The 18,414-nt window shown below is 38.9% G+C and overlaps 1 protein-coding gene across 1 annotated transcript; it reads right to left on the bottom strand.

Annotated features, from left to right (window-relative positions):
• Positions 1-515: 515 nt before the first annotated feature.
• On the bottom strand, positions 516-16,460 carry CXCL10 (C-X-C motif chemokine ligand 10). Its single transcript, XM_082464004.1, has 4 exons — positions 9,196-16,460; positions 8,554-8,680; positions 8,234-8,323; positions 516-7,788 (listed from the first exon to the last, which is right to left on the bottom strand). The coding sequence occupies exons 1-4, from the start codon at positions 9,254-9,256 to the stop codon at positions 7,755-7,757; spliced, it is 312 nt and encodes a 103-aa protein (XP_082320130.1). The 5' UTR covers positions 9,257-16,460; the 3' UTR covers positions 516-7,754.
• Between the last annotated feature and the right edge of the window lie 1,954 nt (positions 16,461-18,414).

Below are 18,414 nucleotides of genomic sequence, written 5' to 3'. Positions count from 1 at the left end.
TCATTCTTTTTTCTTTCGTCTGTTCCGCAGCAGTGAATTCCACCATTCTGTCTTCCAGGTCACTTATCCGTTCTTCTGCCTCAGTTATTCTGCTATTGATTCCTTCTAGTGTAGTTTTCATTTCAGTTATTGTATTGGTCATCTCTGTTTGTTTGTTCTTTAATTCTTCTAGGTCTTTGTTAATCATTTCTTGCATCTTCTCAATCTTTGCCTCCATTCTTATTCCGAGGTCCTGGATCATCTTCACTATCATTATTCTGAATTCTTTTTCTGGAAGGTTGCCTATCTCCACTTCATTTAGTTGTTTTTCTGGGGTTTTTTCTTGTTCCTTCATCTGGTACATAGCCCTCTGCCTTTTCATCTTGTCTATCTTTCTGTGAGTGTGGTTTTTGTTCCACAGGCTGCAGGATTGTAGTTTTTCTTGCTTCTGCTGTCTGCCCTCTGGTGGTTGAGGCTATCTAAGAGGCTTGATGGGATGCTCTGGTGGTGGGTAGAGCTGACTGTTGCTGAGGAAACACAAGCTTTAAATGATACATTAAACAAGATGGACTTAATTGACATTTATAGGACATTCCATCCAAAAACAACAGAATACACTTTCTTCTCAAGTGCTCATGGAACATTCTCCAGAATAGATCATATCTTGTGTCACGAGTCAAGCCTTGGTAAATTTAAGAAAATTGAAATCATATCAAGTATCTTTTCTGACCACAACGCTCTGAGACTAGATATCAATTGCAGGAAAAAATCTGTAAAAAATACATGGAGGCTAAACAATACATTACTAAACAACCAAGAGATCACTGAAGAAATCAAAGAGGAAATAAAAAAATACCTAGAGACAAATGACAACGAAAACACGACGATCCAAAACCTATGGGATGCAGCAAAAGCAGTTCTAACGGAAGTTTATAGCTATACAAGCCTACCTCAAGAAACAAGGAAAATATCAAACAATCTAACCTTACACCTAAAGGAACTAGAGAAAGAAGAACAAACAAATCCCAGAGTTAGCAGAAGGAAAGAAATCATAAAGATCAGAGCAGAAATAAATGAAATAGAAACAAGAAAACAATAGCAAAGATCAATAAAATTAAAGCTGGTTGTTTGAGAAGATTAACAAAATTGATAAACCGTTATCCAGACTCATCGAGAAAAAGAGGGAGAGGACTCAAATCCAGAAAATTAGAAATGAAAAAGGAGAAGTGACAACAGACACTGCAGAAATGCAAAGCATCCTAAGAGACTACTACAAGCAACGCTTTGCCAATAAAATGGAAAACCTGGAAGAAATGGACAAATTCTTAGAAAGGTATAACCTTCCAAGACTGAACCAGGAAGAAATAGAAAATATGAACAGACCAATCACAAGTAGAGGAAATTGAAACTGTGATTAAAAATCTTCCAACAAACAAAAGCCCAGGACCAGATGGCTTCACAGGTGAATTCTATCAAACATTTAGAGAAGAGCTAACACCCATCCTTCTCAAAGTCTTCCAAAAATTTGCAGAGGAAGGAACACTCCCAAACTCATTCTATGAGGCCACCATCACCCTGATACCAAAACCAGACAAAGATACTACAAAAAAAGAAAATTACAGACCAATATCACTGATGAATATAGATGCAAAAATCCTCAACAAAATACTAGCAAACAGAATCCAACAACACATTAAAAGGATCATACACCATGATCAAGTGGGATTTATCCCAGGGATGCAAGGATTCTTCAATATATGCAAATCAATCAATGTGATAAACCATATTAACAAATTGAAGAATAAAAACCATATGATCATCTCAATAGATGCAGGAAAAGCTTTTGACAAAATGCAACACCCATTTATGCTAAAAACTCTCCAGAAAGTGGACATAGAGGGAACCTACCTCAACATAATAAAGGCCATATATGACAAACCCACAGCAAACATCATTCTCAATGGTGAAAAACTGAAAGCAATTCTTCTAAGATCAGGAACAAGACAAGGATGTCCACTCTCACCACTGTTATTCAACATAGTTTTGTTAGTCCTAGCCATGGCAATCAGAGAAGAAAAAGAAATAAAAGGAATACAAATTGGAAAAGAAGAAGCAAAGCTGTCACTGATGGCAGATGACATGATGCTCTACATAGAGAATCCTAAAGATACCACCAGAAAACTACTAGAGCTAATCAATGAATTTGGTAAAGTTGCAGGATACAGAATTAATGCACATAAATCTCTTGCATTCCTATACACTAATGATGAAAAATCTGAAAGAGAAATTAAGGAAACACTCCCATTTACCATTGCCACAAAAAGAATAAAATACCTAGGAATAAACCTACCTAGGGAGACAAAAGACCTGTATGCAGAAAACTCTAAGACCGTGATGAAAGAAATTAAAGATGATACCAACAGATGGCGAGATATACCATGTTCTCTTTTTTTTTTTTTTTTTATACCATGTTCTTGGTTGGAAGAATCAATATTGTGAAAATGAGTATACTACCCAAAGCAATCTACAGATTCAATGCAATCCCTATCAAACTACCAATGGCATTTTTTTACAGAACTAGAACTAAAAATGTTAAAATTTGTATGGGGACACAAAAGACCCCGAATAGCCAAAGCAATCTTGAGGGGAAAAAACGGAGCTGGAGGAATCAGACTCCTTGACTTTAGACTATACTACAAAGTTACAGTAATCAAGACACTATGGTACTGGCACAAAAACAGAAATACAGATCAATGGAACAAGATAGAAAGCCCAGAGATAAACCCACGCACATACGGTCACCTTATCTTTGATAAAGGAGGCAAGGATATACAGTGGAGAAAAGACAGTCTCTTCAATAAATGGTGCTGGGAAAACTGGACAGCTACATGTAAAAGAATGAAATTAGAACACTCCCTAACACCATACACAAAAATAAACTCATAATGGAGTAGAGACCTAAATGTAAGACCGGATACTATAAAACTCTTAGAGGAAAACATAGGAAGAACACCCTTTGACATAAATCACAGCAAGATATTTTTTGATCCACCTCCTAGAGTAATGAAAATAAAAACAAAAACAAATGGGACCTAATGGAACTTCAAAGCTTTTGCACAGCAAAGGAAACCATAAACAAGACAAAAAGAGAACCCTCAGAATGGGAGAAAATATTTGCAAACGAATCAACGGACAAAGGATTAATCTCCAAAATATATAAACAGCTCATGCAGCTCAATATCAAAAAAACAAACACCCCAATCCAAAAATGGGCAGAAGACCTAAATAGACATTTCTCCACAGAAGATATATAGATTGCCAACAAACACATGAAAAGATGGTCAACATGACCAATCATTAGAGAAATGCAAATCAAAACTACAGTGAGGTATCTCCTCACACCAGTTAGAATGGGCTTCATCAGAAAATCTACAAACAACAAATGCTGGAGAGGGTGTGGAGAAAAGGGAACCCTCTTGCACTGTTGGCGGGAATGTAAATTGATACAGCCACTATGGAGAACAGTATAGAGGTTCCTTAAAAAACTAAAAATAGAACTACCATGTGATCCAGCAATCCCACTACTGGGCATATACCCAGAGAAAACCGTAAAGCAAAAAGACTCATGCACCCCAATGTTCACTGTAGCACTATTTACAATAGCCAGATCATGGAAGTAGCCTAAATGCCCATTGACAGATGAATGGATAAAGAAGTTGTGGTACATATATACAATGGAATATTACACAGCCATAAAAGGGAACGAAATTGGGTCATTTTTAGAGACTTGGATGCATCTAGAGACTGTCATACAGAGTGAAGGAAGTCAGAAAGAGAAAAACAAATATCGTATATTAACGCATATATGTGGAACCTAGAAAAATGGTACAGATGAACCGGTTTGCAGGTCAGAAATTGAGACACAGATGTAGAGAACAAACGTATGGACACCAAAGGGGGAAAGCAGCAGGCGGTTGGGTGTGGTGGTCAGATGAATTGGACGATTGGGATTGACATGTATACACTGATGTGTATAAAATTGATGACTAATAAGGACCTGCTGTATAAAAAAAAATAATAAAATTGAAAAAAAAATTGGATAAAGTCAATTTCAAGATAAATTCAACACCTATGTTAAGTCCACAAAATCAAGAAGAGATAAATAAAGAAATAACAAACAAAAAAACAAAATACTGAGTATAGTTCCCTGTGCTATACAGTAGGTCCTTGTTGGGTATCTATTTTATATATAGCATTGTTGAACTAGATAACGTGGTCTCTATTCTTAATGGAATATGTGAATTTACAACAAAAGTAACATTTAAATTAATGCAATTAAATCCACAACTTATGACAAAAAAAAATAAATGCATATTTCTGTGTCTGTTTTGTCATTTAGTTTATGTGTAGCTATTTTTAGGTTCTATCTATAAGTGATATCTTATGTTAAGTTTCTTTTTCTGTCTGACATATGTCACTTAGAATGATTGTACCTAAGTCCATCCGAGTTGCTGCAACTGGCCTTATTTCATTGATTTCATGGCTGACTAATATTCCATTGTACATAAGTATCACATCTTCTTTATCCATGTTTTCCTTGCAAGGAAATTTTGGTTGTATCCGAGTCGAGGCTCTTGTAAACAGAGCAGCAGTAAACGTTGGTTTGCATGTGTCCTGTGGAGTTTTGGGTTTCCGAAGATACACGCCCATGAGTGGAAGTGCTGTATGCTCTGTAGCTTTGTTTCTTAGATATTTTTGGGAAACACAATACACTTCTCCAGAGTGCCATTCGCAATTTACCTTCCCACAATCAGCATAAAGGGGCTCCCTTTTCTCCACACCCTATCCTGTATTTCTGGTTTTTACACTTTGTGAGGATAGCCCTTCAGACTGATGCGAGATGATACCTCTTTGTAGTGTTGATTTGCACTGTGCGCTGTTTTGGTTGGCCAGAAAGGGGGTATGTGTTTTTCCTGAATATATTCAGGAGGAACGCATATGCCCTTTTTGGCCAACGGCATCGTAGAAGAAGTTCTGCTGCTTTCCATGTGGTTTCATGGCGAGTCCAATCTACCTCTTGAAATCCCGTTCCTGCAACTCTGCCTTGCTTTCAAGTCGTTTTTCGTGACTTACCTCAAGGCATTTTTCCACGTTAGGTATCTTTTACAATCCTGCAAGATTGTGAATTGCAGCGTCCCTGAGCTCCGCTTTTCAACTTGTTTTTTGGGAAATGGCCACAAAACAGCAGGATTTCTTCAAGCCCTATTCTGGTTCTGAGGGCAAGCTGAGCCTTTGGTCAATTCCTCTTCCTAATTGGAAATTAGAGTGGCATGTGCCTGTCCAACCACCTAGGCCTTGTCTCTCATTGTTTCCCCCGTTCCAGTTCAGCCACCGGACAAATTCCAAACTGTGCGAAACAGGGTGTTGAAGGTGCTGACTTCCCCAGATGGGGAGATTGTTAGGAAAGAGGCTGGAGGGGGGAACCCGAGCACCAGCAGATGAGGAGATGAGGTGCCTTTTCCAAACTCTTCCCGATCCGATGGTGTACCATTCTCTGGGTGTCCCATGCATGTTTTAGCTGTACGAAGGGTCGCTGGCATCTGGAGATTTGGGACCCATGGAATCAGGACCAGGCAGTATTACTCTAAAGGGGCTGCATTTGCTGACTCATCCTTACCAAGCCTCCTAGCCCCACGAGTGTCCAGCCTTAGGTCCCATCCAGCTGTGGGTCTAGATGTGGTATGCTAACACATATATATGGAATCTAAAAAAAAAAAAAAAAGGTCATGAAGAACCTAGGGGCAAGATGGGAATAAAGACACAGACCTACTAGAGAAAGGAGTTGAGGACATGGGGAGGGGAAAGGGTAAGCTGGGACAAAGTGAGAGAGTGGTAGTGTATATATGGACATATATACACTACCAAATGTGAAATAGATAACTAGTGGGAAGCAGTCACATAGCACAGGGAGATCAGCTCCGTGCTTTGTGACCAGCTAGAAGGGTGGGATAGGGAGGGTGGGAGGGAGGGAGATGCAAGAGGGAAGAGATATGGGGATATATGTATACGTATAACTGATTCACTTTGTTATAAAGCAGAAACTAACACACCATTGTAAAGCAATTATACTCCAATAAAAACGTTAAAAAAAAAAAAAGAGCAAGTACATGTCCCTGATTACTAATGAAATTGAGCATCTTTTCATATGTTAAGGGCTTGTGTTTTCTTCTTTTGTGAAATTCCTATTCATTTGTTTCCTGTTTTTCAGCTAGCTATCTTTTCCTTTTTTATTCATAGGAGTTCTCTATATGTTTTATTTTTTTTAAAATATTTTATTTATTTATTTTGTCTGCACTGGGTATTAGTTGCCTCGTGCGGGATCTTTTAGTTGTGGCATGTGGGATCTACTTCCCTGACCAGGGATTGAACCTGGGCCCCCTGCATTGGAAGCATGGCGTCTTAACCGCTGGACCACCAGGGAAGTCCCCTCTGTATGTTTTAGATACTAATAATTTACCAACTAAATGCATTGCAAATACCTTCTTGATGACAAATTGGATATGGGAGGCAAGGGAGAAGAAGGAGTGTAGAATTACTCCCAGAATTCTCGTTTGGGGAACTGAATGGATGATGGTGCTATTAAAGTAGGATATAGAATAGAGGAGGAGAAATAGATCTGGGGGAGAGAGGAATTAATTCAAGACATTTTGGAGTTTGATGTTTCCATGGGATGTTGAGTTGCAAATGTCTCGTAGAAAGTTGGCTCTAAGGATCTGAAGCTCAGGCCAAGCTCTGTTATGCCACATAAGTGCTGGAGGACTCCTGTATGACGGGCCTTCCAGGAGACTATAGTTGGAAGGAATATGGTAATTCTCAAACTCATTTGTCCTCTACCCATCCTTACTTCTTCTCTAGGCTATGGATTCTCCAATCTAAGCTTTTTATGAAATAAATGTCCCAAATGACCCACCAGACACTTCATCTTAGTTATAATTACTTTATTATGTTTTGGTCTCTAAACAGTTAAATAATCTTTCTTAATATTTCTAGGAGAGAACATTACTTTTATTTTGAAAAGCATTCAGCATATTTGTCTTACATAACATGCAGAACATGTATCTAAATTTTAAAATTTCTCCCATTGCAGTACTTACACAAGTTATTATATAAACACTGAAAACAATATAAGAAACATATACATCTAAGAATTCTACTTTGTGTAGTCTTTGACTAAATAATACTATTTTCACATACATTTCCAGATATTTCTAGCTGCTTCTGTGTATTTGGAATTATGTATATAACACCCGGAAGAATATGGGCCCCTTGGAGGGATGGCAGTAGAAGCCCATGGAGTAAAGATCTTTCTTTAAAAGGCAGATTGTATTATTGCTTTGAATACCTTTTAGTTATTTGAGATTCTAAGATCCCTGATAAGCCCAGAGGGGGAAGACCCCTTCATAACCCCCTTTAGAAGATAGAAAAGGTGAGGAAGCTGTCAGTAGCAGGGCTAGGGCTTGGCACACGCATTAAGAATGTAGCGCCTCAGCGTAGCTTATATTATAGCGCCAGGGCAGAGTTACTACCAAACAGCTCAGGACGATGAGCCATCCACCGCCCTGCAGGAGCAGCAGCAGCTAATTTGGTGACTGTGGTTGGTCACCTTTTAGGAGAACTGCAATCCACGGACAATTAGGGCTTGACATATACTGTGTGTAGGGAAGTGACGGCAGAGGTAGCTTCTCTGTGGTCCATCCTTGTCGGTAGTGCAGTGATTATGCCTCTTTCTGTGTTTGAGATCTTCTGGACCTGTAAGAAGAGAAGGAGAGTGTAAATGACTCTGACTTCAGTCTGAATTCTGCTTGGAACATGCTGAATTCATAGATAATCCCTAAGTCTTCAGGTGAAGTGTGTAGTGAGCTTTCCTGCTGCTACGCAATGATTGTGGGTTACACGGGATGCTTTTTTAAGGCCAGGAAAAGCTTGGGGGAAATTTGGCATCTTTGCTTGGATAGTTATAGCTCTGCTTTAAGGTTAAAGTGACCTATTGACACTTGTAGACAGTAATCAGGGTAACTGTTGATACCACACAAGATGACACCTCAGTATATAAATAGACGGAGGTAGTGGAAGCATGGTGGTAACACCGTTTTAAGCCAAGAATTCCACAGGAATGCCTTATGCAGATATTTCTAACTTCCCAAGATCGACATTTCTTAAAGAGCAGTCCTTCTACAAGCAATAGCAAACCTACCTGTTCTTGCTAATTGCTTTCAGTAAATTCTTGATGCTCTTAGACTCTGGATTAAGACATCTTTTCTCCCCGTTCTTTTTCATTGTGGCACTATAGAAGTAAATAGGAGTGAAAATATTTAAAACAATATTAGGCCAATAAAACAGATGGAATATACAGTTTTAAAGTCAGACATTTAGGTTTCACTTTAGATGTTTCCCTTTGCTGTACAGAAGTCTTAGAATCATCACAAACCCCTTACTGATTTTTGTAATCATCATCATGTATTTAATTGTATGATTACAACCAGGGAAGTAATCATTAGGTGGGATTTTACTCACATGATCTCAACACTTGGGCAAGATTGACTTGCAGGAATCACTTCAAGTTTTTCTAAGGACCTTGGATTAACAGGTCGATCACTGATCTTGATGCACGTACAGCGTGTAGTCCTAGAGAGAGGTATTTCTGCAGGAAAAGAGACAGGTACAGCAGACGACATTAGCTCAGTTTTCATTTTAGGCATTTAATGTGGATTGGGTAGTACTTAGCTGAACCTGTACCTCTGTGTAATCACATAGTCAATCTGTGATCATACAGCTCTGTATGATTAATTAGGTGATTCTCTGAAAGAATGGAATTGCAACCTGTTGATTGTAAGATCATACCCTTGAGCCCAGATCATACAGTTACTTAAGTTAACTAAGGAGATAACCTGTCTCATCCTCTTTCCCCTCCTTCCCTCACATTTTCTCTGTCTGTCCCTCTTCCTCTTCCACTCCCACCTTCCTCCTTCTCTCTTTCTTTCATTCCACTTGCTTCTCTGACTATAAACTCTGACCAGAAGGAATCTCTGCTCATTTACCCTTCATTTAAAAGGCAGGCTGTAAAACTTTTGCAAATACATTATTTCTGCACTTAAAGAGTTTATACCCAGTCCTATTTCTGATCTTACAAATTAAATATCCCTTGATGTTCCTCACCTTGAGTTCCTCTCAGAGTCAGAAGGATAAGGCAGAAAATAAGAACAGCACTTTGGTTCATGGTGCTGCAACTGAAGGTTCTTCTGTAGTAGGCTCAGACTGCCTGAACAGTTGAAGAGTGTCTCCGAAAATGTCGGGCTAGGTTGCAGTATTTATTTGCAAAGGCACTTTCCCTCTCTAACTCTGATTGGATAACATTACAGTTGACTTGGGAAAATCTGTGTCTGTTCCTTGGGGAAGTCCCGTGTTGCAGAATCAAAGATATTATTTGTATTTATTGTGGCTTCTGAGTTATGGAATTTCCCTCCACCTCCTTTGTTTCAATAAGAGTGAGCTAGGTTTCACTTTCTAAATCATGAACTATTTCTTGAAAAACATAACTTTACTGCAAATATAAATACTTGTTAAAAAAATGGAACTTGGATTCTCATCTCGCACCTCCTGAAAAATGCAAATGTCAACTTAAACTCAAGTTAAAGTCTTAAACACAGTTTTAAAACGAGTAAGCCTTAATATTTGTTTTGAATCCATTTAAATTTGCAGCAGTAAGGCATGAATAGGAATATCTTACATTTATTCACTTTTTATGGGTTTCAGAGATGTTGTATACTTTCTTGTTTTCTACAGTAATCCTGTAAGAAGGTAGGAAATTATTTTATATGTGGAAGAATAATCTTCAAGGTTAGATAACTGTGTTAGGTCATACAAAGGTTGCCATCCATTTATTCTAACTGTGATGCTTTTCTTCCAACATTTATTTTAAATTTTGGTAATACTTTCAGAGGCTAGATAATTTTTTAAAATTCCACAGTAATAGCAATTTTTCAACCTTTGGAGGTAAATCTAATTTTTGGAAACAGTAATTTAGCCAAGCACTGCAGTGTTTGATCAGTATTACAGAGTAATAGGTTTGGTCTTCTTGGACAAGGTCAAAGATACAGAACTGGCAAGGTTCAAGGAATTCCAGAAGTGCTCTGATTATTCATAACATCATTAGAATAAGTGAATAACTTCCAACATAATTATTTCTAGGGAAAACACTACTCATTTGGATATCTGATTTCTGGTATGTTATTAAACAAGTTTCATGTATTATAGTCAGTCCCTGAATGAAAACATCGTAAGACAATATCCAGAATGGAGTAAGGAAAGGATTTGTAGCTATAGTAGGGTTATTGCAAAAAACAAAAGATGCTTTTTGAGGAAATAAACTTAAAAGAGGGGCATAAATAGAGACGGGAGAACAGAATGGAAATAGAGAGGTTGATTTAAGATGGGTACAGCTCTAAGAGAATGTCACATGCAAAGCAAAGGCAAAAAAGTGTTAGCCTTTGAGCTGGTAACATTGATAACTGAAATAAGCACAGTTTCAACTGGGCAAATAGGGCCAAATAGGGTCAAAACTTGGCCTCTTATCTTAGCATTCAGTAGTACTTGGCTGACACCATCAGTAAGAAGTAGGTGATACTCATGTAGTATAACATGTGTTGGAATTTCACCAATATCCAAGGGTTATATAGTCTGGTTGTGTTCTTTGCGAGTGATTGGCAACAGGGGATACAAAATGAAATACTATTCTAAATGCAGGCATCAGATGCAGGTGATACTTGGAACCTAGGAAAGTATCTGGGAGGTCTTTTCATAGTCAGCTAGGCTGCAACAATGTAGGGATAGTCCAGGGAAAGGTAGGTCTGCCATCCTAGGGTTAGACTAGTGTACCTGGCAGATACTGGCCTACAGCTTGGCATAGAGGCCAAGATAAAAGCCCGTATCTGCAAACTGGACACACATAAGACTTGGAACTTCAGGTACAGGAGATCCGTCATCAGAGCAGTGAGGTGTTGCTTGGGGAGGCGGAAATTGCTATATCCCAGGTTGGTCTGTTCCAGGGACTGGGTAGAGCTAAGCTTCCCAGTGGGTAAGTCAGTGAGTGGACTTAACTGTGGGGAAACTGGAAGCTCAGAAGGAGGGGAAGTGAGGCAGAGACTGATAGAGCCAAGAAGACATTCACTCAGTAAAAAGGCCTTCTTCTGATGAGGGAAAGGTCTGTGCGAGACAGTGACATGGAGGGGCCCTCCCATGGCTGTTTGTGCAGAATAAAAATAGGACTGTGAGTAAAAATGCCAAACATTTTTTGGGGAAATGTCTGACATCATGGATGGAAGAGGCACTGAACAGTTCAACATTAAACAATAAAAAGATACATGGTGATAACTTTACTTTTGTTAGTATCTCAGTTCTCAGCTAAGATGCTGTCTATATAGCAAAGTAAAAGGAGAGTTGAGGTAGCTGCCTGCTAGTGGATTGTTGTTAATGAGAAAATATTTCTTATTTGTTTAATTGATTTTTAAAAGTATTACATAGCATTAACTGTATGCCAGGCGTTGTTTGAAGTGCTTTATGAATATTGACTTATTTAATCGTTAAATAGTGACTCATGTTACCCAGTAACTAGCTCTAGAGTCCATTTTCTCAACAACTTTGTTATGCTGCCTCTCAGAGAGAACATTGTTCTTGATTTGGATTTCTGATTTCCATTCTATCTTAATTGGCTGAAGCCATCTTTGATGTTATTTTGATGCCTCAGTAATTAAACACCTAGAAAAGGTTTAAGATGTATCTATCTTGCACTGAATTCATACTGAAATGAAAAATGCTGTAGTATATATATGTTAAACACATATATACAGATATACACATATGTTAGTAAACAATCACATAGATACACATTTATTTACTTATAGTATTTTTAAAAGGTAGTTTTCTTGCCTAAAACAGTCCATGTTCATTTGGATTCGTTTAATTAATTAATTAATTAATTATTTTAATTAATTAATTTCTGGCTGCATGGGTCTGCGTTTCTGCTTGCGGGCTTTCTCTAGTTGATGCAAGCGGGGGCTACTCTTCGTTGTGATGCGCGGGCTTCTCATTGTGGTGGCTTCTCTTGTTGCGGAGCACGGGCTCTAGGCACGCAGGCTTCAGTAGTTGTGGCGCAGGGGCTTAGTTGCTCCATGGCATGTGGGATCTTCCCGGACCAGGGCTCAAACCCGTGTCCCATGCATTGGCAAGCAGATTCTTAACCACTGCACCACCAGGGAAGTCCCATTTTAGATTATATTGAACATTGTGATCCTGGGATTTTTGTGACTGGGGGAAAAGACATTTATTTCTTCCTAGTTCTGATATTTGTATTCTAATTGTGTTAAAATATGTAAATTTTGTTTCTTTAAGAGTTGGGTTTTATTGCAATTTTTAAAACACTGCAAATAGATTTAATCATTCAGCACCTTGTTATTTCTGCAACTAGACAATTCCTTGGTTATATTCATCAGCCTACTCAACTTCTCTTTCATCAGAAATATAGATGTCTCCCCAATTTTTTTTATATTCTTATTTTTAACTGCTGTGACTTGCTGAATCATTATAAATTATCTTTCTTTGTCTCTACTAACAATTTTTTGTCTGGTCTATTAAATATAGCTAATTCAGCTCTCTTCTGGTTACTGTCAGCATGATATATCTTTTTCTGTTATTTAACTTTTAACCAGTTTATGTCAGTGAATATAAATTTTGCCTCTTGTAAAAACTGTACAGTTGGATCAAACTTCTTAAAAATCCATTTTCCGGAGAGTGACCAATATGGCAGAGTAGAAAGACCCTGAGCTCACCTCCTTTCATGAGCACACTAAAATCACAACTATCTGCAAAACAGCCATCGATGAAAAAGACTGGAACCTACCAGAAAAGATCTTATACAACAAAGATATAAAGAAGGGACCACAATGAGATGAGTAGGAGGGGCGGACTTACGATAAAATCAAATCCCATACCCCTTGGAGTGCAACCCACAAACTGCAGAATAATTATATTGCAGAAGTTCTCCCATACAAGTGAGAGTTCTGAGCTCCACGTCAGGCTCCCCAGCCTGAGAGTCTTGCACCAGGAAGACGAACTGCTAGAGCATTTGGCATTGAAGGCCAGTGGGTCTTAATTTCAGGAGCCCCACAGGACTGGGGAGAATAGAGAGTTTACTCTTAAAGGGTGCACACAAAATCTCATGTGCACTGGGACCTAGGGAAAAAGCAATAATTTGATAGGAGCCTGGGCCAGACCTACCCTCTGGTCTTGGAGAGTCCTAACCATCAGCAGACAGGCTGCCTAAGGACTTTCTAAGTCCACAGCCACCTTTAGACATACCTCTAGACATGGCCCTGCCCACCAGAGGGCCAAGACCCAGCTTTACCCAGCAGTGGTCAGGCACTGGCCCTTCCCTCCAGTAAACCTGCACTAACCTCTAGACAAGGCTCACCAACCAAGGAACAGACACCAGGCACAAGAAAACTACAATCCCAAAGCCTATAGACCCACCCTGTCCACAGCAGGCCAGATCCTACCCTGACAGCTGGGTCCTGGCTCTGTCCACTAGCAGGCCAACACAAGCTTCAGGATACCCTGGACCCCCAACTGTGTCAGAAACTGGGCCCCCAACCAATGATCTGAAATGAGCTCTGGGATCCCTGGGCCCTGCAGCCAGACTCCAGGAACCAGCTCTGCCTGTCACTAGTCTGGCACTAACCCCAGGACCTGGCTTCATCTGCCAGTGGGTGGGCAACAGTCAGTCTTTGGGATCTGACTCTGCCTACCAGTGACCCATTGCTAGAGCTGGGACAGGGTTCTGCAGCCAGCTGCCTTGTGACCAGGCCCTGCTAAACAGCAGCCAGCAGCTTCTGCATATGACAGGGCCTGGCCAGTCAGACAAGAAAAAAAAAAAAAGGAATCCAAATTGGAAAAGAAGTAAAACTGTCACTGTTTGCAGATGACATGATACTATACATAGAAAATCCTAAGGATGCTACCAGAAAACTACTAGAGCTCAGCAATGAATTTAGTAAAGTTGCAGGATACAAAATTAATGCATAGAAATCTGTGGCATTTCTATACACTAACAAGGAAAGATCAGAAAGAGAAATTAAAGAAACAATCCCATTTACCATTGCAACAAAAAGAATAAAATACCTAGAAATAAACCTACCTAAGGAGATAAACGACCTATACTCTGAAAACTATAAAACACTGATGAAAGAAATTGAAGGTGACACGAACAGATGGAAAGATATACCATGTTCTTGGATTGGAAAAACCAATATTGTCAAAATGACTGTACCACCCAAGGCAATCTACAGATTCAGTGCAATCCCTATCAAATTACCAATGGCATTTTTCACAGAACTAGAGCAAAAAAATCTTAGAATTTGTATGGAGACACAAAAGATCCTGAATAGCCAAAGCAAACTTGAGAAAGAAAAATGGAGCTGGAGGAATCAGGCTTCCTGACTTCAGACTATACTACAAAGCTACAGTAATCAAGACAGTATGGTACTGGCACAAAAACAGACATATAGATCAATGGTATAGGATAGAAAGCACAGAGATAAACCCTTGCCCCTATGGTCATTTAGTCTATGACAAAGGGGGCAAGAATATACAATGGAGAAAAGACAGTCTCTTCAATAAGTGGTGCTGGGAAAACTGGACAGCTACATGTAAAAGAATGAAATTAGAACACTCTGTAACAACATACACAAAAATAAACTCAAAATGGGTTAAAGACCTGAATGTAAATCCAGACACTATAAAACTCTTAGAGGAAAACATAGGAAAAACACTCTTTGACATAAATTGCAGCAAGATCTTTTTTGACCCACCTCCTAGAGTAATGAAAATAAAAACAAAAATAAACAAATGGTACCAATTAAACTTAAAAGCTTTTGCACAGCAAAGGAAACCATAAACAAGACGAACGAAATGACAACCCTCAGAATGGGAGAAAATATTTGCAAACGAAGCAACTGACAAGGGATTAATCTCCAAAATATGCAAACAGCTCACGCAGCTCAATATCAGAAAAACAAACAACCCAATCAGAAAAATGGGCAGAAGACCTAAACAGACATTTCTCCACAGAAGACATACAGATGGCCAACAAACACATGAAAAGATGCTCAACATCACTAATTATTAGAGAAATGTAGATCAAAACAATAATGAGGTAATACTTCACACCAGTCAGAATGGCCATCATCAAAAAATCTACAAACAATAAACGCTGGAGAGGGTGTGGAGAAAGGGGAACCCTCTTGCACTGTTGGTGGGAATGTAAATTGATACAGCCACTGTGGAAAACAGTATGGAATTTCCTTAAAAAACTAAAAATAGAACTACCATGTGATCCAGCAATCCCACTCCTGGGCATATATCCTGAGAAAACCATAATTCAAAAAGATACATGCACCCCAGTGTTCACTGCAGCACTATTTACAATAGCCAGGACATGGAAGCAACCTAAATGCTCATCAACAGAGGAATGGATAAAGAAGATGTGGTGCATATATACAGTGGAATATTACTCAGCCATAAAAAGGAATGAAATTATGCCATCTGCAGAGATGTGGATGGACTGCCATACAGAGTGAAGTAAGTCAGAAAGAGAAAAACAAATATCGTATATTAACGCATATATGTGGAATCTGGAAACATGGTATAGATGAACTTATTTGCAAAGCAGAGATAGAGACAAAAACAGAGAGAACAAACGTGTGGATAACAAGGGGCGGGAAGGGGGAGGTGGTATGGATTGGGAGATTGGGATTGACATATATACACTACTATGTATAAAATAGATAACTAATGAGAACCGATTGTATAGCACAGGGAACTCTACTCAGTGCTCTGTGGTGACGTAAAGGGGAAGGAAATCCAAAAAAGAGGGGATATATGTATACATAAAGCTGATTCACTTTGCTGTATAGCAGAAACTAACTGTGGTGACGTAAAGGGGAAGGAAATCCAAAAAAGAGGAGATATATGTATACGTAAAGCTGATTCACTTTGCTGTATAGCAGAAACTAACACAACATTGTAAAGCAACTATGCTCCAATAAAAAAAAAAAAAGATGTGGTGCATATATACAATGGAATATTACTCAGCCATAGAAAAGAATGAAATAATGCTATTTGCAGCAATGTGGGTGGACCTGGAGATAATCATATTAAGTGATGTACATCAGACAGAGAAAGACAAATATATGCTATCGCTTATATGGGGAATCTTAAAAAAAAAAAGATATGCATGAATTTTTTTACCAAACAGAAACAGACTCACAGACTTAGAGAACGAACTTATGGTTACCAGGGGGGAAGGGTTGTGGGGAAGGGATAGATTTGGAGTTCGGGATTGACATGTACACACTGCCATATATATATATATGTATGTATGTGTATATATATATATATATATATATATATATACACACACATACATATATATATATATGTATATATACACACACACACATTTAGTTATTTGTTTTTGGCCACACCCACGCGGCATGCAGAATCTTAGTTCCCTGACCAGGGATCAAACCTGTGTCCTCTGCAGTGGAAGTGTGGGAGTCTTAACCACTGGACTGCCAGGGACGTCTCCACACTGCAGTTTTTAAAATAGATAACCAACAAGGACCTACTGTATAGCACAGGGAACGGGGCTCAATGTTCTGTAATAATCTAAATGGGAAAAGAATTTGAAAAAGAGTAGATACATGTATATGTATAACTGAATCACTTTGCTGTACACCTGAAACTAACCAACATTGTTTTTTTTAAAAAATAGTTTTTAAAATTTATTTATTTATTTATGGCTGTGTTGGGTCTTTGTTTCTGTGCGAGGGCTTTCTCTAGTTGCAGCAAGTGGGGGCCACTCTTCATCGCGGTGTGTGGGCCTCTCACTATCGCGGCCTCTGTTGTTGCGGAGCACAGGCTCCAGATGCGCAGGCTCAGTAGTTGTGGCTCACGGGCCTAATTGCTCCGTGGCATGTGCGATCTTCCCAGACCAGGGCTCGAACCCGTGTCCCCTGCATTGGCAGGCAGATTCTCAAACACTGCACCACCAGGGAAGCCCCATAAACTAACCAACATTGTTAATCAACTATGCTCCAATATAAAATTTAAAAACCCGTAAGTCATCATGTCACTCCTCTGCTTAAGACCCTCCAATAACTTACAGTTATATTTAGAATTAAATCCAATTTTGTATGCTGTTTTACTAAGTCCTCTATGATCTGGCTGCTACTGATTTCTCCAGCTTCATCTCACACTGTTCCCTCTCAACCACTATACTCCAGTCACAGAGGCCTTTATACTAGCGATTTTCTGTATCTGGAATGCTTTTCCCCCTGTTCTTTGTGTTGGTGGTTCCTTCTGGCTGTTTGGATTTTAGCTAAATATTATAGTACTTTCTCTTGCCAAACAATCTAGAGCAGCCATGACCTTATTTTAGTTCTCTGGCATTTCTCACTCTCTGATATTTGCTTAGTTTACTTTTTATTTTTTTAATGTCTATTTCTTCACATTCAAGTATAAGCCCCCAAAGAGCAGGGACCTTGTCGGTCTTATTCAGAGCTTATCCCCAGGAACTAGAGCATCACCGGGCATATGGAAGGTATTCAGTAAATATTGGATGGATGGATAGATGTATAAATTTTTCCAGACTTTAAGCAACGGCACGGATAAGAGTTATACATCTTCAAAAAGAATTTCCATTGACTCATCACATTTTTACATTAGGACATGGGTATTACTGTTTCCTCTAGCTTTAGGAACCAAGTTTAACCTAAGAAAACTACAGTTTCTCTGGAAGTTAGCATAGATTCAGATAGGTAGAGTCAATATAGGTATTCTCAGCTAGCCATAGGTCAAAATCTTTATTCCTAGGACTATGGGGTAAATATATACAGGGTGGTACACCTAAAAACTTTTAAATTATTCATTGGAGGTTCTCTGCAATTATGCATTGAATGAATGAAGGAATGCAAGTCTCTTCAGTGCATATTGCATATATATTTGTGGGTGGTTTTGGAAGCAGAAGAATGAGGAGGGTTGTACTTGTTCTCATTATTGTGTCTGTACTTTTTGTGTAGGGAACCAAGCTAATCTCAGGGGATACTGGGAGGGATAAGATCCATTGTCCTTGATGGGACTTGCATTCTAATTGGAAAGACCAACAAATATGAAACAATAAATATCAACAGAAGAAACTGTGTGATCAGTGACAAATGAGTGGTGTAGACAATAAATAATATGGTGGTTCATAGGAGATTATATTCATTAAGACCAGGAGTGCTCAGATGAACCGTAAAGTACGGATTGTACTTAAGACAAGTG

The sequence above is a fragment of the Balaenoptera physalus genome (assembly GCF_965194825.1).
Source record: "Balaenoptera physalus genome assembly, chromosome: 5".
NCBI classification, from domain to species: domain Eukaryota; kingdom Metazoa; phylum Chordata; class Mammalia; order Artiodactyla; family Balaenopteridae; genus Balaenoptera; species Balaenoptera physalus.
This window is presented reverse-complemented; position numbering and strand designations above follow the sequence as displayed.